Source organism: Hypomesus nipponensis, chromosome 27, assembly GCF_054491055.1.
Source record: "Hypomesus nipponensis isolate SF chromosome 27, ASM5449105v1, whole genome shotgun sequence".
In the NCBI taxonomy this organism is placed as follows: domain Eukaryota; kingdom Metazoa; phylum Chordata; class Actinopteri; order Osmeriformes; family Osmeridae; genus Hypomesus; species Hypomesus nipponensis.
In genome coordinates this window covers 4,020,892-4,043,054 of record NC_140387.1, presented here as the reverse complement: position 1 = coordinate 4,043,054, position 22,163 = coordinate 4,020,892, and the positions used below count along the sequence as shown (strand labels likewise).

Here is a 22,163-nt window from a genome sequence, read left to right as displayed (position 1 = left end):
ATCAGTCTTTTAATCTCAAGCAAGTTGTGTTTTCAATACTACAATGTTATTATTCCACATGGGTTCCAAACCAGCCTACACGACACCTATCTATCTCGCTGACTAGTCGGCGACAGTCCAGCGGTGAACCTTGTGTGCACTATGCTCGATGACGAACAACACATGAAACTCGACAACATACGATTTGGCTCGCTTGTTTAAACGTAAAATGAGCTGGTAGCTTCACGTGTCTGTCTGAACGTTGGTGAACGAGTTCAACGTTTAAAATGATGGCATTTATTGTGAGTAAATGATCAAATTATTTGTTGAGACTCATTTGAATGCTACAGCCCAATACTTGGCTAGGCAGCTAGGCTAGCTAGCTAGGGTTGAGCTAATAATATTATTATGCAAGCTACCTAGCCCATCGTCCTTTACCACTGACTTGTTTACAACATCAGACACTTATCTGACTGACTAACTTATGCAGCTAGCTAACTGGGTGAATATTGTTACTTGACAAGCAACTGTCCCCCTAACTTAGCTAGCACGCTAGACTGGATACCTAGCTAGCTTGAATTTTAAATAGTTTACAAGTTAGTAGGCAGTTTGTAGAAGACAAGCTGGCGAGCTATCTGTGTGGAACTTATCTCTAAATGGCAGGTGTTTTTCAACGATTATGGCTGTTTTCCAGTCCATCGTAGTTTTAAATAGGACATTAGAAGTGAGACACAATAAATTGTGACATTAGCAAGATGCAAGTCATATAGTGACACGTTGCTAAACATGTCGAGGTTTATAGTATCTTGGTATGTGATTTTTTTTTTTCAGGCCCATCCATCAGTGAGAATCAAGGACGGTGAACACACCTACAACCCAGTGGTGTGTCAGGAAGAAAATTGCACAGGCAGAAACAAGGGTGTTCATATGCACTGCCCGCTCTGCACAGTGGCTGAAGCATATCAGGATTCTGTCATTCTACGAGCTCACTTTCGTATCAAACATCTTGACAAGGGCATTGACTTTGGTGGTGAGAAGATTGTATTCATACCAACAAATTCACACATACTCTACAAACAATGTAATAAATATGGTACGGCACTCAGGGTTAGCATGTGTGAGAGCTGTATTGAGGTGTATTGTTCCATGAAGAAGGTATAAACCTTTGGTATTTCTTCAACCTGTTCCCTCCAACCTACAGGCCTTAAGGTGCTTAGATGTTGCAACCATTGTGAAATAGTTGGCACCATTAAAGGGGAGAAAAGGTTCAAAGGCGCCCACTGGCACTGCTATCGTTGCCGAAATGGTTTCAACCGCAGAGACGAGGCCATCAAACACTTCAAGACTCATTTTCGAAACCCCCACACCACCTTCCAGATTCAGGTCACCCAGGTGCTGACTTTAAACTGTGTCCAGTTCGATGGAGACAATGTAGAACAGAAATAACTTGCATCAGTGAACATTTGTTTTAGCTAGAGAGAGTGTGGTGTGCTTGTCAACAGCTGATCCTACTTCCATTCTTTTCTCCGTAGGAAGTGAACTGTCGCCAGTACTATGACCATAGTGCAGAGGCACACCCCAAGGCATATGGAGGGCCAAGGGTGTGCCCAGAATCCGGGCTTGAGGGAGTTGCACTATCAACCATACTGGGCCAGCCTTGTCAGAACAGCAACACCGAAACCCTGCACACTGTGGAGCCAAAGGTTCCATATATATCTCACGAATTGTGGTGGGTTACTTGTGTGAGGAGATGGATAGATGTGTTGTACCAAAGTCTGTCTGCACATATGCAAGTGAGTGAACGAGTGTCTTGTGGTGGGTGATTGTACCGTGATCTTTGGCTTCTCTTGTTGAAGGGCAGCAATGTGAACAATGGATTCCTTGTGGCGTCTGAGGAGGAGGTGGACCCTTCCCAGCATGCCTTGGACCGAACCCAGACACTGGTGCTCATGGACCCGGATAGCCAGACTGGCAGCCTGATTTATGAAGAGGCTGCAAGCATCATTGAAGAACAGGTTGGTTGGATATCACTTAAACTGACTTCAGTGTGCATTGTCTCCAGATAGGATATGGACATCAGAGAAACTATCTGTGTCTAATCCAGCTGCGTTTACCTTATCAATACCTGAGCTGTACTGGCCTGTTATTAAGGCTCTTTTTGGACTCAATATTTGGCTTTCTTCATAATTTTGTGGTTGTAGCCTGCATACCTAATGGTTTTAATACTGGGCTCTCCTCGTGCAACATTTTGTAGAGCGGGGAAAGCCTAGAGCAGGCCCTGCAAATGGAGAAGCAGATTCTGGACCTTCAGCAACAGAATGAGGCTCTTAGACTGGAGAAGCATATCATGGAGAAGAATCTGAAGGCAGAAATACAGAGGCTGCAAGATCAGGTAGGGCCGTTGTGGAGCCACTCCGGAGGTTCAGAAAACAGAACGATTGGTGTCTTTTGTACGTACTTTATTTATTTGTTCTCTGCCATTGTGCTGCCAGGTGTCTACTGTGGTGCAGTCCAACCTCAAACTGTCGGAAGAACTGAAACAGTACCGCTCAGTCGAAAACTGTCAACAAAGAGTCAACCAGCTGGTGCGTACAGGTTTTTACTTGGGTCGAATTTGGGAAAAATGCGTGCTGTGTGATTTAAGCAATGAAATAACTGTTTAATTTCAGTGCTGTTTTTTGGGGGGGTTGGGGGCATTCTGCTTTTAGGTGAAGAGTTTGGAAGAGCAGCACCGCAATCTCATCCAAGCTCAGCTAGCCACACTGACCAGAGAGTTGCTGTGTCCGGCAGAGGCAGTACCCATGAACGGCCACATGGGAGCAGCAGAGCTCTCTGTCAGTATGGACAAAGTGGCAGTGAAGGAGTGCGAGGCGAGAGACACAGGGGAAGGGCAGATGGCCTGTTATTCAGAGAGTTTAGGGCCTGTACCAGGCTGTGAGAGTGTGCAGCCTGGGCAGGAAGAGTTTGTTGCTGGGATTGATAGCTTGGAGCCTGCCGCTGTGATTGTACAGACCACCATAGCGCCCCACGACATAGACGAGGACTTGTCAAGGAAACGCAGGCCCAAAGATGAACCACGAGGGGATGAGGACACCAAACTGCGCCGCGTCAGTTGAGACGATGCACTTTTAGATTTCCATCTCGGCTTCTTTGTTTTCTATCCCTTTCTCTCTACTTTATCCACACACAAGGATACCAATAGCGTTTCTTCAAAAAAAGTTTACCAAGAAAGAACTCCCAAGATGAACATATTTCTTTGTTTTAATTAAATTACTTTTGTCATCCCTCCCGTGCAGTGTGAGATCTGATCCAGTTGTGCAGGCTACCTGCTTTATACTATAAGAGGCACAGAGGCTGCATTAAAACAAGGAAATCCACTTTTTTAATGACATATTAAGGTAGGCCAATGGCAGACTATCATCACTCTTCCACCGTTATATTAGTTACCATGCATTGCATGGTCATTAATAGGTCCATTTACATATATATATGTTTTCCCTTATGCTGTAGAAACTTCTTTAAAATACTATAACAATTGTAATTCACTACCTTTGGTATGACAGTGGAATAAAAACAAAGCTTATCTAAATATGCCCTCTGCATTTACTTGTTGGCATCCAAACCTCTAAAATGTGTATGTATAGGGTATATTCAATAGCCTCCTGTGGAGCTTTTCCTAATTGACAAATGTTAATGAATTTCTATTTCAGTTCAGTCTGAGATCTCAGAAGATTACCTTACATTTTCTGGATTTTAGATCACATAACTGTTACAGTGTGAGCGACGCTTCGAGCAGTCAGTACAGTTTGTCCTTGTACGTTTTCTGTTCTGTCGTCAGCTAAGGTGAGAGTTCAGCCACAGATGTAGTTGCGAACCAAGAAATATAACGAATACCTTGTCGGCTGCACGCAACAAAAAAATATGCTAGCAATATATGGCCCTTGTGAATTGGAGTCTAATGATTTTTAGTACTAGCATTGTGTCGTTGATCTGAGCAACAGGCAATTCAAATTGAGGGTTTTACGAAGAATTTTATAATAAAATGCAAACACGAGCCTTTTTCAGTGGGACACTTAGCTAACCGTGATAACCATGATAAACTACGCTACCCCTCATTATCTGCCTCAATGGTAAACATTAATGATATATTGTCATATTTTGTTTATGTTTTTGTATAATACTGTCCATTAGAATGAATTGGCATTTGACAAAATAAGTGTCTTCAGCGGCTGAGTGCGGATATTGTTCCCACGATTGAAGACCGTCCCTGGCCATCTTCCTGCTTTTCTAGAATCTCTGGTCACAGCGAAATCAGACAAAATGGATGTGACTCAAGCAAAACAGGAGCATTTACTTGCATTAAAAGGTATTTTAACACAGCTGACAGTGCTGATGAGATCGTAATCATAGTCGCCATTTCTGTGGGTGTGAGCTATTTAGTTTGTTTGTATGAGAGATTGTTTAAATACGTCTGTTTCACTGTAGCTAAACTAGCTAGCTAACCTAACGTTATGCTAACTAGGCTAGCCCATGTTGTTCAGGAAATTCTTCATATAAAAATGGTCTAATTATTTATCCTTGCAAGCCTTATAAAGTTCCATTCCTAAAACAAGTGACACAGGATAACAAAACCATAAAAGCGCTAGTCTAACAAAACAATACGAAACAACAACAGCCCTGTAATTCTGTGAAACCAAACAAAAACAAAGCTAGGCTAACATGACAGAAAGTCGATATAGTACTAGAGTAAAATTAATATACAACAGTCCTGGAGAAACTCTGATCATTTGCTAGTAAAATACTAGTACAAAACATTAAGCTCTATCATTAAGCAAATGGTACCCATTACTAACTAGGCCTATATATGTTCATTATTTATACATTTTACTTTGTACTGACAGTAGCCTTGATTATTAAGTCGTGTATGGCAAGCAATGGTTGTCCTTGGCTATTTACACAATGTCACTTTTGACTGTTCAGAGCTTGTAGGACTATTTGTGGACGAAACATTTATAGACCACCAAAGATCAAAACAGTGAATGTGATGACTTTGACCTACCGAAGGTGGTAATGGTAGCTACAGGGCAGACCTACTGCACCTGTCTACAAAATACTCATGGAAGAAGATGTAGTCAGTTACGTCATGCATGGAATAAAATTCTGTAAAAAATGTACATAATTATTCATTATTGTAATATGCCAAAACTAAGCATGCCAACTAATCTAATTTATTATTATTTTTTATTTTTTTCCAGTGATGCGGTTAACAAAGCCAACTCTCTTTACAAACATGCCAGTGACATGCGAAGATCGAGATCTTCCAGGTAAACTAGTCAATGTATAACATTTCACCTCTTTGATGCAGACAAGTTCTATAATAAGAGTTTACACTTACTCCATGGCTAATAGCTGACTATAAACACTACTATACAATGACTCTTGCTTAGAGACTTGTTGCTCTTGTTGGTTAGTGGCAACTGATTTAAACTGTTGTATTCGCTGCAAAATATTCTATTTTTGTTAATCTTATTTTTATTTTTACTGCTGCTGCTTTTCTACAGGTACACTTGCACTTAGAGATTCATTTTGGTTAAAATGTAACTTGCTTAACTACATGCTCTTATGGTTCTTCCCTTTGGCACTTATTTTTTGGTTGTTAACAATGTGTGCTTCTTGTTTTGTCTACCCGCAATGCTTTGGGGCTATCTTGTTGTTATTATCAGTGACCTATGCACTTTGTAAAGCTCTTTCTTGGAAGTCGCTTTGGATAAAAGTGTCTGCTAAATGAATAAATGTACTATGTTGTTTACGTCATGACAGTGGTTTGGTAAATAATAATGATGTTAACAATTTAGTTGGAAGACACAGGATTTTTCGGGAAATTACATTTCAGGGAATAATGGATACATAATGCAAATGCATGTTGACGTTTGAAATTCGTAGTGGCAGGCAGATTTTCCCATTTAGTAACTGCCCCAACAGTGCATGATCTGCTTCCAAAAAACTCAAGAGATATTACTGGAACGATCCAGCTCCCAAATTTAGTCTATAGGCGCGATGAGAATTTACAGTGTTTGCTTTTCCTTCTGCTGCAGACCAGCATACTGTAATGTGACCACTAGTGTGGTAACTCAATGCTGCTCATCTTATAAATCAGTTTGACACTTCTGGGTTGGATTGCTATTTATACAAGTGGATGAATGTGAAATGAAGGCATACCTGGGCATTAAATCAATATGAATGAGATGACTACAATTTAGGAGACATTAAACATAATGCAGGTTTTTTATGCTACACTGTTCTCACATTTTGTCTAATCTGCAGCTCTAGGACTAATCTCTCATTCAGAGATTCATAATGTCTGAGGAAATGTTTTTTTGTGGGCAGTATTAGTAAGTACATTTTGAATGTCTGTAAGTTAGTTGAAAATGCTTCTTCCAGTTGCCTCCCAAGTCCTTAACGTTCCTTAACAAGATTCTCATAGTGTTTGTGTTTGTTTCTTACGTTGACAGGGGATTTGTTTGGTCTGCTGATGAAGGAGGACCCTTCCACCATCAAAGGAGCGGAGGGTTTAATGCTCGGAGAGATGCTCACGTTACCTCAGAACTTTGGGTAATGAACCCTCTGAAATGCTCGAGATGGAACAAGAAGACCACACACTTAGTGTGACTTTATTCAAATTCATGGCCATTTAGTTTATAGTGTTCCTGGTTATAACCTCACCCCACCAATATGTATATGGTTGCTTGCGTGTGTCCTTTCAGTTTAAATTTGACAACCCTGCTTTACACAGAAACATTTTCCTTGGCGAGACCTTCTCCAGTTACATTAGTGTACACAATGACAGCACCCAATTGGTGAAGGACATTCTAGTAAAGGTACAGTATAGCCGTAGAGCAATCTCATTGAAGTACACAACTTTTCCACCCACAATTTAAATCCTGTTCATTGTTGATTTTTTTATTTTTATTTTTTTACTTTACAACATTTCTCCCCTTTGACATCTCAAACAGGCTGACCTGCAGACCAGCTCACAAAGGCTGAACCTATCAGCGTCAAACTCAGCCGTCACAGAACTCAAGCCTGAATGCTGCATTGATGATGTCATCCACCATGAGGTCAAAGAGATTGGAACTCACATGTATGTTTAGTTTATATTTTGGTGGAGACCACATACACATGCTGTACATATTTACTCCGTGAGATCTGTAGTGAATGTGCAATAAGAATGCTGCGTCATAATGTTGACCAAGTTGCGTCTCACCAACCGCAGCTTGGTCTGTGCTGTCAGCTACACCACACAGTCTGGAGAGAAGCTCTACTTCAGGAAGTTCTTTAAATTTCAGGTAAGTCTTTTGTGGCCTTACACGTTCCTCGCTAGAGTTAATGTTGGGGAGCAGACTTCAAACTAGAACAATGTCACAGATATGTGGAAAAAGTGGATTCAATTAGCACACAAGCGATAGGTTTTTTTCCGAAGCATTGCCACTGTCTACTGCTCTCAGTTAAAGTAAGGATATGAACCAGCTTAGTCTCTAAAAAAGACTGGATGTAGTTTCACTGGGACCACTGGGGAATCTGGGAATGTTCTTTCTTGCTTAAAAAAATGTGGTTTCCATATAATATTTTTTTTGATGCTAAATGGAGGACCAGTCTGATAAAACTGCTGCTGCTTTCAGTTTGCAATCTATTCTCCATCAGGTTTTGAAGCCACTGGATGTCAAAACAAAGTTCTACAATGCTGAGGTAAGTGTTTCTATCTGTTCGTCTTTCCTACCAGAACAGAAGATAATGCTTAAACATGCCTTAGAATTTACTCGATAGAATTCTTCTTTCTGTCATCATACAGTAGCTGTCTACACACATCTCTCACAATGCGTCTACACCATTTTACAAACTTTTGTATGACAGTTTTATGCTACACAGCACATAATAGCTTATCATAATCCATTTTTCATGGTTAAGGATTCCCATGGTCTTGAATGTAGTTATAGTAGGTTAGACACCATCCCCCTTCTCATTTGCATATTATTAGTGCTTTGTTTTTTGTGGAATACAAAGATCCATTGTCATTCTATTTTGGCATGTAACCTTCATTTGTTATTGTCTCTTGTGTTTCATTTTCTCCATTAGAGTGACCTCAGTTCCGTGGTAATTGTTTTCTCCGTCCTCACCGCTGAAATAAGCTTTCTTAATCCTTTCGTTTCAGCAAAGTTTTTCCTTCTCTTATTAAAGCCAATGAGAGTGAGTGAGGTTGAAGGAAGGAAAAAGCTCGCTTGGACAGTGATACAGAGTCTTCGGTTTCCTCAAGTGTGGAGGAAACGGAATGACGTATATCCTGTTTCACGCTCAGAGTTTATACCCTGGCTGTTTAGATGCTTTGGCGTGCTTCTTCCTTCTTTTTGCCGTTGTTCTTTCTCCTAACGCTTGCGTCTTCTCGCTAACTCATCTCGCACAGGACATGATCAATCGGGTGTTAGGGTGGCACAAAGATCGATGCGAAAGGAAATGTGGGGGTTTGTACCAGGCGAAGATGATCAAACTCTCCGAAGTATGGCGAAATGGGTAGACACTAATCCATGGGTGTACTTGATTTCGATCTCTTTAAAATGTAGAATTTTGGAATAATCAAGTGGTAAAATCTTTTAAGGGTTGGGCTCATTATTAATGTTTGGATGATGATTGTGGTGCCAATTATGACATGAACTGGATATTCACATACAGCAGTGTCTCACTTCTTTCCATAGCATGACATTTCTGTTACTGTGAATACAATATGACACCTACTCTGCAGGCCAGATACTTTTTGTCTGTCTGAGGCTTGCGAGGAGTGTTTACTTGTCAGATATAGCATGGGAGAAATGTCCAGCTTTGTGTTGTCCTGTAACAATAACCTGGTCAGTCTGCCGCAATGGTCTGTGGTCCCTTCTCATACCTAGACTGTGGATTGCAGGCATGAACTAACCTCTGCTTTTCTCTCCTTATGTCCTGAATATCCTAGTACTAATCCACTCAACCAAGGTCAACGGGTCAGCCTTTTTATTACTTAGTTGACTTCTGTTGGCTTTAAAAGTAAAAAATTCCCACTTTTCGTGGTTTGAATGGCATTACATATTTACATAACAAACATTGTCTCTTTTTTCACCCACCCCAAAAAAAAACATTTTGGCTTGACTCCAAATAACCAACATTTGTATGGGAAACGGTTAACATTGTCAGGTATTTTGACAAACGATAAAACCAAGAGGCCATCAATGCAAAGTCTAGAAGTTCCATCCTGTTGACCTTGGAGCAGGGGTTTTGGAGGTCCCTTTGGAGGGTTGCGGAGCCTGACCCTTGACTTCTCCCTCCCAGACAGATGAGGTGTTCCTGGAGGCTCAGATTCAGAACATCACCACGTCCCCCATGTTCATGGAGAAAGTCTCTCTGGAGCCCTCCGTCATGTACAACGTCACTGAGCTCAACACTGTGGCGTGTGGTGAAGACGGGTACCTTCCTCTACTCCTGGTGGTTCATTAATCATCAATTTACTGAAGAGAAGAAGAAAAAAACAAAACGTTTTTTATGTTGTATTTTGAATAGATAGATAAATACTTTATTAATCCCGTGGGGAAATTCAGGTATCTCTCACAGCTGTCTTAGCACAACAACCACAGACAATATGTAGGCTACATACAACACAAGGCCATGATGCACAGTGTAGATGAGATGCAGTAGCTAGTAGCTAAGCTGCCCGCTACGGAGCCTAATCAAATCTGTCTTCATTCCCTTGAACTTTCCCAGAGCATCTACATTTGGGAAGATGTCCTACCTTCAGCCCATGGACACACGCCAATACCTATACTGCCTCAAACCTAAACCAGAGTATGCTGAGAAAGCTGGCGTCATCAAGGGTGTGACTGTCATAGGCAAACTGGACATCGTATGGAAGACGAACCTAGGAGAGAGAGGGAGACTACAGACCAGCCAGCTACAGAGAATGGTAGGGGGATCATATCACAGCACGACTGTCCCTCCAGGGTATTGCCAGTGTGTGAGTTTTGGGATGATTCGGACGTTCCTTGCAGTCCCTAGCACTGTGATTCATGTTAGTTCTTCATGCGACCACCAGGCCCCGGGTTATGGAGATGTCAGGTTATCGTTGGAGATGATTCCTGACACTGTGAACCTCGAGGAACCCTTTGACATTGTCTGTAAGATCACGAACTGCAGGTAAAAAAAGAAAAGAACATACATTTATATCTGTTTGCACTCTGCAGTGAATGCTCCATTCAGGGGTGTAGGTTTCATTATTTACATTTTACATTTAGCAGACGCTCTTATCCAGAGCGACTTACAGTAAGTACAGGGACATTCCCCCCGAGGCAAGTAGGGTGAAGTGCCTTGTCCAAGGACACAACGTCATTTCACACGGCCGGGAATCGAATCAACAACCTTCTGATTAATAGCCCGATTCTCTAACCGCTCAGCCATCTGACCCCCTACGTTATACGTGGGTGGATTTGAAAGCAAACCTATGCTCCTGGCTCAAATTGTGCTTTTGAAGGACAACTGTGTTCACGTTGCAGTGAGAGGACCATGGATCTGGTGCTGGATATGTGTAACACCAGGTCTATCCACTGGTGTGGCGTATCGGGGCGTCAGCTGGGGAAGGTCAGCCCTAGCGCCTCCCTGTCTTTACCCCTCAAACTCCTGTCCTCCTTCCAAGGCTTGCAGGTACGGGTCTCACTCAACTCAGAGCGCTGCTGTTACGTAACACAGGACCGTGCGTTGGTAACCAATTCCTCATTGGTGATTTTTTTTGTTTGAATTTCAGAGTATATCAGGACTTAGACTCACGGACACGTTTCTGAAGAGGACGTACGAATATGATGACATCGCTCAAGTGTGTGTGGTCTGCCCCTTCATGAGCCGGGAGGGTTAAACTCATGCCTAGAACCACTGCTGCTTGCATCTTTATGGACCAATCGTTGCGCTCTCTGCGTCTACCATCACCTGTCACTTATTTTTTGCACCCCGAAGAGATCATGTTTTAACATATGTATTGTTTTTAAGTGTTTTCTCTGAAACACACTTTGATTTTAAATGTGAATAATTGTGAATAAAGTCATTAACTTAATCTTTGATTTATTTCACTTTGGAAACAGTAATGTTGTTACAGGTGAATTTAACCAAGGACATCTAAAGATGTAAAACTGTCATTCTGAGGCACTGACAACTATTGAATTTTAAGACATCTTTATTGACATGTTTTTGACAAAACAATGCTGTCCTCGTTCACAAGCATATCAATAAGCTTCATAAAGTGACAAATATCAGATTAAAGCATGCAAAATGAACAATTAGGTTATGTCCTTACTGTTCTCAATATCGCCCAAGTATTGGAAACTTAAACAGGCGTAAAGGGCAATGGCATTTTCATAATTATGTTTGCTAAGGTGCAATTGTTTAGGTACAAGGAGAGGGCTGCAAACATGGTTATTAAGGGCTTACTATATATCATTGGAAAATTGCCATTCTGTTAAGTGCAGTTTAAAGCAATGGTTAAATTTTGTGTGATAAAAGGCTATGGGTGTCACCCAACATTCAGTACAAAAATAATAACTTCAAACATAATATAATAGATAAGAACCCTGCGGTTGTGTGCGACTGTCCTGTAGTTATGAAATACAGCATAAATACTACCTGTTCAAATACTAAAGTAATGCATTATTCCTGTTTAGCCTTCTGCAGGTGATAACTACAGGGGATGGAAGTATACATAAGTCTGCATCTGAACACGGCAATACTTTCCACATTACTACTACAGCACAACACATAGAACACAAATCCACGTGGAATGAAACAGTGTTCAAGAAAGAAACCAGTTGCCGTGTACCGTCAATATCGATGTGATTTACAATTTCTCACTTTTTTTCTCTCTCTCTTCCGATCGTATATCTAGAATGTGTAGGTTGCCCTGTTTCCTCCTCCTCTCCCCAAAGCCCCAGTCACAGTAAAGTGCCATCAATTGCATCTCCGTCTCTCCAGTCCAGCCCTGCCGGTGATGTGAGTTTAAGGAATGGGTGTAGAGATTGTAATCACGTCATATGGTTCCCCTTCCTCTGTATTGCCCCTGCAATGGAAGAAAACAACTGAAAATTGGTATTGTCTCCAAATCTCCTCCCATGACATGGTATTTCTCACTTCTCAGTGGTAGGCCTTCAACACGACTACTAGTCCCTGAGCCCTTGAACGTGATGTATTTTCTCCACTATCATCTGAGCACTTGACCTGTAGGGGCAGTGAGGGTGAGTGTGGGTGGGAGAGACACCAACAGACCAGGAGTCAGGAGTGTTCCTCGGCGCTGCCGCTGAAGGAACGACTCCGGATGTGGTTCCTCAGCTGTTCTATTAACTCTGGGTTCTGCTGCTGGATCTGCTGGGCAAACTGCTGTCCGCTGGAAGGAACGCAACACGGCCAGGGCATGTGGGCATTTGTGACTTGACTGTTTTGATGACTTAATACACTTTTCTTTATTTTTCGTATTGGGAGTAGAGGCTTACGCTTCGATCAAGCTGGAAATGTCTGACAATCCTCCCACCCCTGCCGCCGACCCTCCAACTGCATTGGACATCATTCCTGACATTCTGATCATGCAAACAGAGAGGAGAGACTTCGGATGTTGAGATATGTTGAAATGGGATGTGGATTGACACTGTTGTGTACATTATGAAGCCCACTCACAGCTGTTGCACTTGTTGGTTCTGCATCACGCTGGCAGCCTGTAAACACAGAGGTTACAATGGGTCCCGTCGAAGGTTTGAAACAAATACCCCTTACTGCATTATCATCGCAACAGATACATTCTCTTGTGTTGTGACTACTTAGAGCTTATACCAATTTCAGAGATCTATCACTTCATTCACCTCAGCTGTCACTGACCACCTGGTATGCTTGTAAAGACATTCATTCCCTGGCAGACATTTCATTTGCAGGAATTCTACCAGTCCCAATCACCCACGAGAGAATTCCCCTGCCATTTGACAAAGGCATATGTTGAATAGCTGGCCAGCTGCTTGTCGAAAGGTCAATTAAGGTAGCATTCTCAACTAAACGTATCATAAACACTGTAATTTAAGTATGAGCCTCCTGCGTTTCGAGATAGGACTACTCTGAGGCATGAAGGGCAACATTCTTGCCTTTAAGAGAAGAGTAATGTCTAACATCAAATAATGACAGCTTTTATTAAATAAATCCCATGATAATATGCTATATATCCAGTCTTACCATGCTGATGAAAGCGGGGTTGTTGATGAGGCTTGCCATATCAAATCCCAACCCAGTGACAGTCTGTAACCAGTGACAACAAATATCATTATGATCACTGTCTAATATATACAATTAAACTGTCCTTAAAAAAAAAAGTCTGTCTAATGTGTTTTATCATCATTGACATAACTGGAACATTCTTACCAAAAGATTCTTACTGAGCATGAAAGTAAGTACTGCTTTTTGTTTGTGTTTTAGCATAATCTATTTCAGTGCTGGTGTGAGCGTTTTGCAACGCTGGTTATGTCCAGAATGACCTTCAGTCAGGAACTATAAGCAGTGCTGCTCTACTTACTGGACTGACTGCTTCTTTCTGCTTCTGCTCTGCGATCTTCAGATTGGACTTGTACGTATCATTTTCCGGATCTAACACCAAAGCTTTTTTGAAGTAGGAAATGGCTTCTGGATACTTGTTTGTGGCAGTCAGGGCCAAGCTAGAGCAGAGACAAAATAGGAGATGGAAGTGTCGTCGTACAATTCAAACTAACACATCAATAACGTTTTTGACCGACTTCTCACAAAAGGGGCTCAGATGACACGGACATTTTCAATTTGACGAATCTAACTCACCCCATTCTTCCGTACGCTTTGCTGTAGCTGGGGTCGATGCCTATGGCTCTATCACAGTCACTTGTGGCTTCTGTGTAGTGGCCCAGTTTGCTGTGTGCTGCAGCCCTGGGAGGAACAGAGGTATTTGGGAAGATCCCCGGCTCGCTCGCTCATTTCATGCCTTGCAGATCAATAATACACATGCACAGGCTGTTGTAACTGCAAACGGAGTACGTAGTAGCTAAAGGCAGGATCACTGGATAGGCAAGTTTTGCAAACCTAGCCATTTTAGCTAGAATTTGAAAGGATTCAAATCAAAATATCCTACCCCCTCCCTTAGAAGTCACTCTCCCAAAACACATGAATACCTGACTGCTGATGGATGTGAAGTTTATTTCAGCAAATATGACAAAAAGTGCTTCTCAACAACATTACCTACACTGCCTTTAAAGTAGAGGTTAAAAACCAACACTCATTCCACCAAACCATAAGTTGCAGTTACAAAGCAATACACCATCACAAAATTGCAGATGTGTATTAGTGAACAGGGTGTACGGTGCATCTTTGTGAAAGAGATCATTCTTCTGGTTAACTCTAGAGTCCCCAAAGCAGTTGACTGTGTACCTGTTACAGTAGTATACAGCATTTCTTAGGTCCAGGTCAATGGCTTTTGTGTAGCAGTCCACAGCACAGCTGTAGTTCTCTTCCTTCATGTGGTTATTTCCTGCAAATACAGAGATGGTGGTGAGTATTCAGGATTTGTCTGAAAATATGGCAGGATTTCTTTGTTGTGAACTAGCAAATGATGCCTCCAAAGGACTGGCTGTGTTGATGGACTCGGTTAGTCACATACCTTCGTTTTTCAGCTGCTCTGCTCTTTCAATATCCGCAGGGGAGGGCGATGTCTCCGGTACTGTCAGGTTGTCGTTCTGCACAAAACACAAAACCTCCAAAATTGTAGAGGTACTGATACATCTGTACATGTGCTACAATTTGTGGATGATAGAGTAATCTGGTGAGTCACCTTCAGAAGAGAATTGAGGAATATCTCTGTCAGAGGTTGTGGCACAGCCAGGTGGCAGTCACTGGTGTTGATCCTAAAGGTGGTCTCCAAACATTGGATTGCGACTGCAAAAGGTTGGCAGTAAATATAACTTTTTGTGTGTGTGTGACTCAGGCAAGTACTCTGAATAACAAGTGAGTTTGTCTGACCTACCTTCGAGGCTTTCTTGTTCATCAGAATTCAAAGCTCCACAGTGTGTTTGATCTCGCAGAAACTGCACAATAGAGAACGCAAGACGTTTCTCCACTGCCATTTTCTCTGCAAACTGCTGAACACAAGTAGTGATTAGGGATTATTTTAGGAGAGACACATGGTTATTGCAAAGGTATTGATACTTAGAAATGATTGCAGACTCTTTATGGCTAACATAAATTGATGTGACTGGCTTCTTTGGCGCAGTCATCATGCCTGCTCTTGTCTTCTATATCAACACGAAGCTGTGATTGTTGAGGTGGATGGTATAGTGTGCAATAAATATCATGGTAATGTCAGAGGGAACTCTTGTTTCCAAGACAACTCCAGGAAAAAGTTGAATATAACTAGCTCTATTCTGGATTTGACAGAGAGCTCCGTTAAAAAACAGTTCAGTCACATCATTATACACAGTTAAAACGACAGAGCTGAATTTGCACATAATTTGCATTTAAGTCATGTTTAAACCTATAGCGTTCTCTATTGCTAATGATAGTCTTGGAATAGGCCTACACTCCCATCGTTATTAATCGGACCGTTCAGGCATTATTTTATACGAATATTTAAAATCGCTCGACACGTAGGCTATACATTGGCTACACGCACTCCTAATAACAACATATTTAGTGTTGACATGTTATGATGCAGTAGTGATGTCATATAAAATGCCAACACTTAATGTGGGGTTTCTACTCAGTCAACATTTTAAAGCGATCGTTCTATCAAACTAAGCACTGATGGTCACTGACTAATTCTTCGGATGGCATAAATACAAAATCACTGACGATTGTGCTCATGCAGCCCATCATGGCTGAATGGTCGGCAAGCATCGTTTTGAATGAGATAGCATCATTAAGATGTGGTAGAAATCGGAGGAAAAGGGCAAACGTTACCCTTTCTGTACATCAAAATGCTTACCTATCGTAAATAACAACATTACGATATCAAAAGCTATTAATGCCCGCCCACCTACCTGAGCAATTTTCCAGCTGTCCCTACTACCGCGTCATGAGTTCTTCTGTGTTAAATTGATCACATCTTCAGCGCCTGCGCATTTAGAACGGAAGCGAACAGAACAGATTCAATAGAGCGCTGGATCAGTCAAGAAGTACAGTAAGAGGAAGGAGTTGAAACGAAATTTAAATTGCATGCAAAAAAAACGCATGAATTCGCTGGCATGTTTTCGCTGAGAATTGTAGTGTGCCCGACGCTTTTCCGGTAGGCAATTGTCAAACATTATGGCTTAGCTTGATACTTTTGTTTACTTGATACAATTTTTTTCCATGCTGGCTGGCTGTCAATAGCTGAGTGAGCACTATAATTAACCAAAGGCATAAATTATAGCATGTGGCGTTTACAGCCATACCACAACGGCTATGAAACAGGAGAAGGGTGAAAGTGTTAATGTTAAAAGATTATTTAGACCATGTCTAAAGAATTAAAATGTAGTAGTATACGCTTAAATAACTAGGCTACCTAACAAAGTCGTACCCTTGAAAGGTTGAACACTTTGTAGCGTAGCTTAAGCAATGAACCTGGCATTGTATGTCTCCGTTTTGTGTTACCATTGCATTCCTGTTGTGGAGAATATGGGCTAAGTTTCCTGGGGATCATCGTTAGACAGGAAAAAATTATCAGCATGGTATTTGGGGGTTCAGGTTTCGCAACGTTGACCCATACTGTTTGTTTAGTAAAGATAATCATTTCTGTAGGGCTTTATTTAGCCTGTATGTTGCACCTGATGCATTTAGATTTTATGAGCACACTGGTGGGCAACAGTATATTTCGCCTAAACCTCAAATTTCCCAATAAGACAACATGACAATATGTTGACAAGTAAGCTAACGGTTGCTGAAGATTAGCTCTATAACAGAAGCAACAAGCAAAAGCTTATCAAAGCACAAAGTAAACCGTTTTGCCCAGTAGAATTATAAGCCTACACGCATGCGCATGACTCAGTCTTATTCTTTATTTTCCCCTGTAGAGTCGCTGGTTCTAAACCCATCTTGAGAATGACTCTACTGAACCAACGTTTGATATCAACCACAACCTGCAGCCAGGCAGCAGACAGCAGAAACGCTCTAAGATTGGACCTGACAACAGACCAAATCAAGAGCATGACAGACAGCCTGATCCAAAGAATCAAACAGGTCTACGACAACATTGGATCGCTGGACATCAAAAAGGTCTCCATTGACAACACCTTGAATGCTTTGGCAAGTGCGAAGCTGGAATATGCTTGTGAGTGTCGTCAAAGGGATTGATCGGAATATTGGGAAGCATCATCTTTGCATTCCGTCGTAAGTGAATAATACTCTGTTCCCCAGGCTCGCGTCACATCCTTGATTTCCCCCAGTACGTCTCTCCTTGTAAGGAGGTGAGGTCTGCCAGCACTGAGGCAGATAAGAAACTGTCTGAGTTTGACGTGGAGACAAGCATGAGGGAGGACATATTTAAAAGGGTTCTCGCCTTGCAGGTACATACACCCACACAAACTACTTACTTCAAATTGCCGTTGGTGTCCAAGTTTGTTTATGCCCAATGGAGATCAAATTAGTCGTGAAATATTGGGTTCGGTGATTTGGCACGCGTGTCACGTAACGAGAAAACATTATGTCTCAAGTGTCCCTATTTCTCCTCTTAGGTTCATGTTTAGTCTACAAGTGCAATAAGATCTGTTGAACTGGCTCCTTCCTGACTGCTTTCAGCCCAGTTAACCACACTGACACCCATTGATACTATCATAGCCCCAACAGTCTGGGACATTTTAGGACTCTTTGCCGTCGTATCAAATTGAACTAGCTTGTAATGCTAGCTTGAGTCTTTTTTTTTTTTTTTCGCAGAATTGTAACTGTGAGCACTGTTATTCAATTGTCACTGTGTCTCTATGGCAACCACCATGCCCAGGGTCTTTTCCAAACACCTGGCGTGGGGGCAGTTTGACTAAGTGCAGAACTAGCTTTGCCTCTTCAGAGACTGTTGATTGTTTTTGGTCTGTGTTTGCAGGAACAGCAGCTGGACAATCTAATGCCTGAAGCCAAAAGATTCTTAGACCGACAAATCACACTGGGGAAGCGGAATGGATTGCACTTGTCAAAAGACATTCAAGAGGTTGTATAAATCCCCTGGGGTTTTGTGTTTCAATACAAATTAGGACAAATTGGACTGAATTTGTGATTATTATTTATTTCCTAAGGAAGTAGAAAGAATCTCCAAACTTATAAGTGAACTTTCCATTGACTTCAATCAAAACCTGAATGAGGATAACACTTACCTGGTTTTCTCTGAGCGTGAACTGAGTAAGCTGAAACGGCACTCAATAAAAGCGAGACTACTACGACTTATTTCACATTGGACATAGTATGTTTCATATTGCACATCAGTTATGGTCTATATCTACTGCAACCCCCTCCAAGGCGGACTAGCAGATAGCTATCTGAATAGTCTGGAGAAAACTGTGGATGGGCAATTCAAGGTGACGCTGGCATACCCACACTATTTCCCCCTGATGAAGAGATGCCATTTGGCTGAGACCAGGAGAAAAACTGAAACAGCCTTCCACAGCAGGTGTAAGGAGGTAAACATCCTCAAATCCTCCCACATACTTCTGAAATAGATCAAAGCCCTCCACATCCAGTCATGGAAAAAGACAATAGCCGGGTTTCCCAGATTTGTTAAGAAGCTCTTAACGCTAAGAGCTTCTTAAGAGCATTCTAGAGCGCTCTTCGAACGTTCTTAAGAAGCTCTTAGCGTTAAGAGCTTCTTAACGAATCTGGGAAACCCGGCCAATAACTAGATGTAGATTGATGATGTTTTTCTTCCAGGTAAACACAGCCATTCTGGAACAACTGATAAAGCTCAGGGCGACGGTTGCCAACTTACTTGGTTTCAATAACCATGCAAACTATGTGCTGGAGATGAACATGGCCAAGAATGCTACAAATGTAGAACGTTTTCTAGGTACGTCCCCCTCTAAAATAATCAAACCCCAATGTTGAGACGTTGATTTTTTTTTTCTGCATAAGCACACAGTTTATGTCTCCTTTGCTCTCTTCCTATATTTCATAGATGAGTTCTATGAGAAACTGAAACCAGTGGGTGAGAAAGAAAGGAAGTACATTCTAGCTCTGAAGAAGAGAGACTGTCTAATGCGGGGCCAAACCTTTGATGGACTGATCAATGCATGGGACTTGCCCTATTACATGAACCAAGTTGAGCAGGTGAAGTTTGCGGTGGATAAGGACAAGCTGATCCAGTATTTCCCACTGGAGGTAGTGACAGCTGGACTCCTCAGTATCTACCAGGACCTGCTGGGCCTCACCTTCTCACAGATCAAGCACGCCCATGTTTGGCATGAAAGTGTCAGTCTCTATTCAGTCATGGATACAGCCACTGGGGAGGAGATTGGCCAGTTCTATTTGGATCTACATCCAAGGTGTATATTTCAATGTATTACAAATCTGTGTCACGGATGACCTTATTTTGAAGAGTGTTTTGTTCCTTTTTTAATTTTATTTTTAGATCAAGGTTTCTTTAGTTGCATTTTCTTTCTCCAAATTAAACATACAACATCAACAGAATATATAGAACGAATCCCCCCAGCCCCCCCTTGTTACTTTTTTTAACCCGTCACAATGACTATGTTGGGACTGGTGTTGATGAATCTATGGTTCTGAGAATGTGTCATGCCATGTTGTGTAATGTCCCTGTTGCCCTCCTCCAGAGAGGGAAAGTATGGCCATGCTGCCTGCTTTGGGCTCCAGCCAGGCTGCCTGGGGCTTGATGGGAAACGCAGGCTTCCAGTGGCAGCCATGGTGGCTAACTTCACCAAGCCAACAAAGGGCTGGCCCTCACTCTTGCAACACCACGAGGTGGAGACATATTTCCACGAGTTTGGCCATGTCATGCACGAGCTGTGCTCCAAGGTAGGGAACTTTTGCTTTTTGAGAAAATGATTCTGTGCCTAATCCCAAATCAGATCATCAAGAACTCCTATATACGGGTGATCTGAGTGGATCAGAGAAGCAGGAAGCAAGACTCAACAAGTGCACAGGCAACTACACAGGTTTATGTCAGACAAACAGGACTCTGTGTGTGTGTGTGTGTGTGTGTGTGTGTGTGTGTGTGTGTGTGTGTGTGTGTACAAAAGGATATTTCCTCACTAAATGTTTATTGACATCCCTTAGACCACATATTCAGAATTCAGCGGGACCCTGGTGGAGACGGACTTTGTCGAAGTTCCCTCTCAAATGCTGGAGAACTGGGTTTGGGAGAAGGAACCCCTTAGGAGAATGTCTCGTCATTACAAAGATGACAGTCCCATTCCTGACAATTTGCTCAACAAACTTATTGCCTCGAGGGTAGCAAATACAGGTCAGACACGGACCATATCTATTCCTTACAACAGTAGGTTGTAAGATGCAAGTCTTACAAGACTAACATGTTTCTTTCAATGTGTAGTACTCCCTCCCCCCCCTCCCCCCCCCCCCATCATTGTGGCTTAGCCAAGTTTAACATTCCCATGGTGTGTCTTTAATAATGGGTATAATTTCATTGACTGGCAGGACTTCTCCAACTCCTCTTTTCTCTCATGTTCAGGGCTCATGAATTTACGTCAGATAGTCCTCAGTAAAGTGGACCAGTCTCTACACACCCAGTCTCATGCAGATACTGCTGAGGTGTTCGCCAAGCACTGTCAAGACATCCTCGGTGTCCCTGCCACTCAAGGTCTGACTCATTTACATTTAGTCATTTAGCAGCAATCTTATCCAGATTGACTGGGACATTCTCCCCCGAGGCAAGTAGGGTGAAGTGCCTTGCCCAAGGACACGACGTCATTTTGCACAGCTGGGAATCGAACCAACAACCTTCTGATTAATAGCCCGACTCCCTAACCCCTCAGCCATCTGACTCCCACTACAAACACCGATTCACTAATGGTGTGGATCAATACGTGGGATTCACGTTTCTTTGTCTCTGTTGCATGCTTCTCAAGTCTCGACCAACATCTCGACCTTGTTTTTTTCTCACAGGTACAAATATGACTGCCAGTTTTAGCCACCTGGCTGGGGGCTATGATGGCCAATACTATGGGTACCTGTGGAGTGAAGTTTACTCTATGGACATTTTCTTCAGTCGATTTAAAAAGGAAGGAATCATGAACCCGAAGGTAGCAAAAGAATGATTTTAGATGGATAAATCCTAAATGACTTATTTCAACAATGTGACTTATGTTTGCAGTGACAGGATGTTTACATTTAGTCATTTAGCAGACGCTCTTATCCAGAGTGACTTACAGTAAGTACAGGGACTCCTGATGTTTGACGGTTACATTGCCAAACCTCCGAGAGGGTCGAGTCACCTGTTTTAGTTTTGTTTTGTTCCTCTTTCCGTGTGTAGGTGGGGAAGGAGTACAGACAGGCAATTCTAGAAGCTGGAGGTTCTGTGGATGGCATGGACATGCTGAAATCCTTCCTGGGTCGAGAACCTTGCCAGGATGCCTTTTTCCAATGCAAGGGGCTCATCAAATCTGGGGAAATACAAAACGGAACATGAGGAGCCTCCCTTTTGTATTCCACGATAGAATAAAACATTTTTTATTGCATTTATTGTAGGCTTAATGTTTGACCTGCATGATATTAAATGTTATGTATTTTCCGTAGTTATTTTACAAAGCTCTGTGGAAATCTGTTAATACCCACAGTTTTATTTATGGTAGTATGCTTATCTTATGGTCTTAATGTAGTTCCTTAATGTCACATCTTAGATTTTTTGACAAGGCAACCAGAGAAGTAGAAAGTTTATTATACTTGGATATCTACGCAAATAATGTATGTATTTTTGTATTTTTCAACTATGCGAAGAAATATATCACAATTTGCATTTGTCAGTATCGAATCTGGATTGTTTCTGGACGTTTAGTCTAGATGCTCTAGGGGGCGACAAACACCATGGTTACCATGCAAAACACATTAGAACACTAGCTTCTCTCTGGCTAAACATATGTTTTGTGATCATATTGATAATGTTGTATGCTATATCGTTTATAGAAGCATGATATTGGCGATGA

At 41.9% G+C, this 22,163-nt stretch overlaps 4 protein-coding genes across 12 annotated transcripts; 3 read left to right on the top strand and 1 right to left on the bottom strand.

Annotated features, from left to right (window-relative positions):
* Positions 1–17: 17 nt before the first annotated feature.
* On the top strand, positions 18–3,264 carry LOC146220475 (uncharacterized). Its single transcript, XM_084693766.1, has 8 exons — positions 18–281; positions 811–1,009; positions 1,181–1,371; positions 1,512–1,708; positions 1,841–1,994; positions 2,234–2,371; positions 2,472–2,564; positions 2,688–3,264. Exons 1-8 carry the CDS (start codon positions 267–269, stop codon positions 3,093–3,095), a joined length of 1,395 nt encoding a protein of 464 aa, XP_084549892.1. The 5' UTR covers positions 18–266; the 3' UTR covers positions 3,096–3,264.
* Positions 3,265–3,751: 487 nt separating this feature from the next.
* trappc13 (trafficking protein particle complex subunit 13) lies at positions 3,752–11,098 on the top strand. Of its 3 annotated transcripts, XM_084693767.1 has the most exons (14): positions 3,765–4,109; positions 4,206–4,345; positions 5,235–5,303; positions 6,492–6,591; positions 6,773–6,857; positions 6,993–7,120; positions 7,253–7,325; positions 7,681–7,725; positions 8,113–8,130; positions 9,334–9,467; positions 9,763–9,961; positions 10,091–10,191; positions 10,548–10,695; positions 10,796–11,098. In XM_084693767.1, the coding sequence occupies exons 2-14, from the start codon at positions 4,300–4,302 to the stop codon at positions 10,901–10,903; spliced, it is 1,254 nt and encodes a 417-aa protein (XP_084549893.1). In that variant the 5' UTR covers positions 3,765–4,109; positions 4,206–4,299; the 3' UTR covers positions 10,904–11,098. The 3 variants fall into 3 exon arrangements, with proteins under 3 accessions (XP_084549895.1, XP_084549893.1, XP_084549894.1); XM_084693769.1 differs by lacking the exons at positions 10,548–10,695; positions 10,796–11,098 and adding an exon at positions 10,290–10,474 and having other exon boundaries at positions 3,752–3,822; positions 4,171–4,345; XM_084693768.1 differs by lacking the exons at positions 3,765–4,109; positions 8,113–8,130 and having other exon boundaries at positions 4,173–4,345.
* Positions 11,099–11,145: 47 nt separating this feature from the next.
* Positions 11,146–21,616, bottom strand: sgtb (small glutamine rich tetratricopeptide repeat co-chaperone beta). 5 transcript variants are annotated; one of them, XM_084693773.1, is made up of 12 exons: positions 21,391–21,616; positions 16,068–16,141; positions 15,056–15,170; positions 14,864–14,967; positions 14,693–14,768; positions 14,464–14,563; positions 13,861–13,965; positions 13,586–13,724; positions 13,249–13,311; positions 12,706–12,743; positions 12,525–12,608; positions 11,146–12,418 (listed from the first exon to the last, which is right to left on the bottom strand). In XM_084693773.1, exons 3-12 carry the CDS (start codon positions 15,153–15,155, stop codon positions 12,307–12,309), a joined length of 921 nt encoding a protein of 306 aa, XP_084549899.1. In that variant the 5' UTR covers positions 15,156–15,170; positions 16,068–16,141; positions 21,391–21,616; the 3' UTR covers positions 11,146–12,306. The 5 variants fall into 5 exon arrangements, with proteins under 5 accessions (XP_084549899.1, XP_084549896.1, XP_084549897.1 ...); XM_084693770.1 differs by having other exon boundaries at positions 15,056–15,167; positions 21,391–21,615; XM_084693771.1 differs by having other exon boundaries at positions 15,056–15,167; positions 21,456–21,615.
* On the top strand, positions 16,077–21,983 carry nln (neurolysin (metallopeptidase M3 family)). Of its 3 annotated transcripts, none has more exons than XM_084693763.1 (13): positions 16,077–16,207; positions 17,079–17,335; positions 17,422–17,570; positions 18,101–18,205; positions 18,291–18,393; positions 18,511–18,671; positions 18,919–19,054; positions 19,163–19,529; positions 19,818–20,019; positions 20,281–20,467; positions 20,693–20,821; positions 21,127–21,263; positions 21,494–21,983. In XM_084693763.1, exons 2-13 carry the CDS (start codon positions 17,107–17,109, stop codon positions 21,647–21,649), a joined length of 2,061 nt encoding a protein of 686 aa, XP_084549889.1. In that variant the 5' UTR covers positions 16,077–16,207; positions 17,079–17,106; the 3' UTR covers positions 21,650–21,983. The 3 variants fall into 3 exon arrangements, with proteins under 3 accessions (XP_084549889.1, XP_084549888.1, XP_084549890.1); XM_084693762.1 differs by having other exon boundaries at positions 16,159–16,312; XM_084693764.1 differs by having other exon boundaries at positions 16,184–16,202.
* The last annotated feature ends 180 nt before the right edge of the window (positions 21,984–22,163 follow it).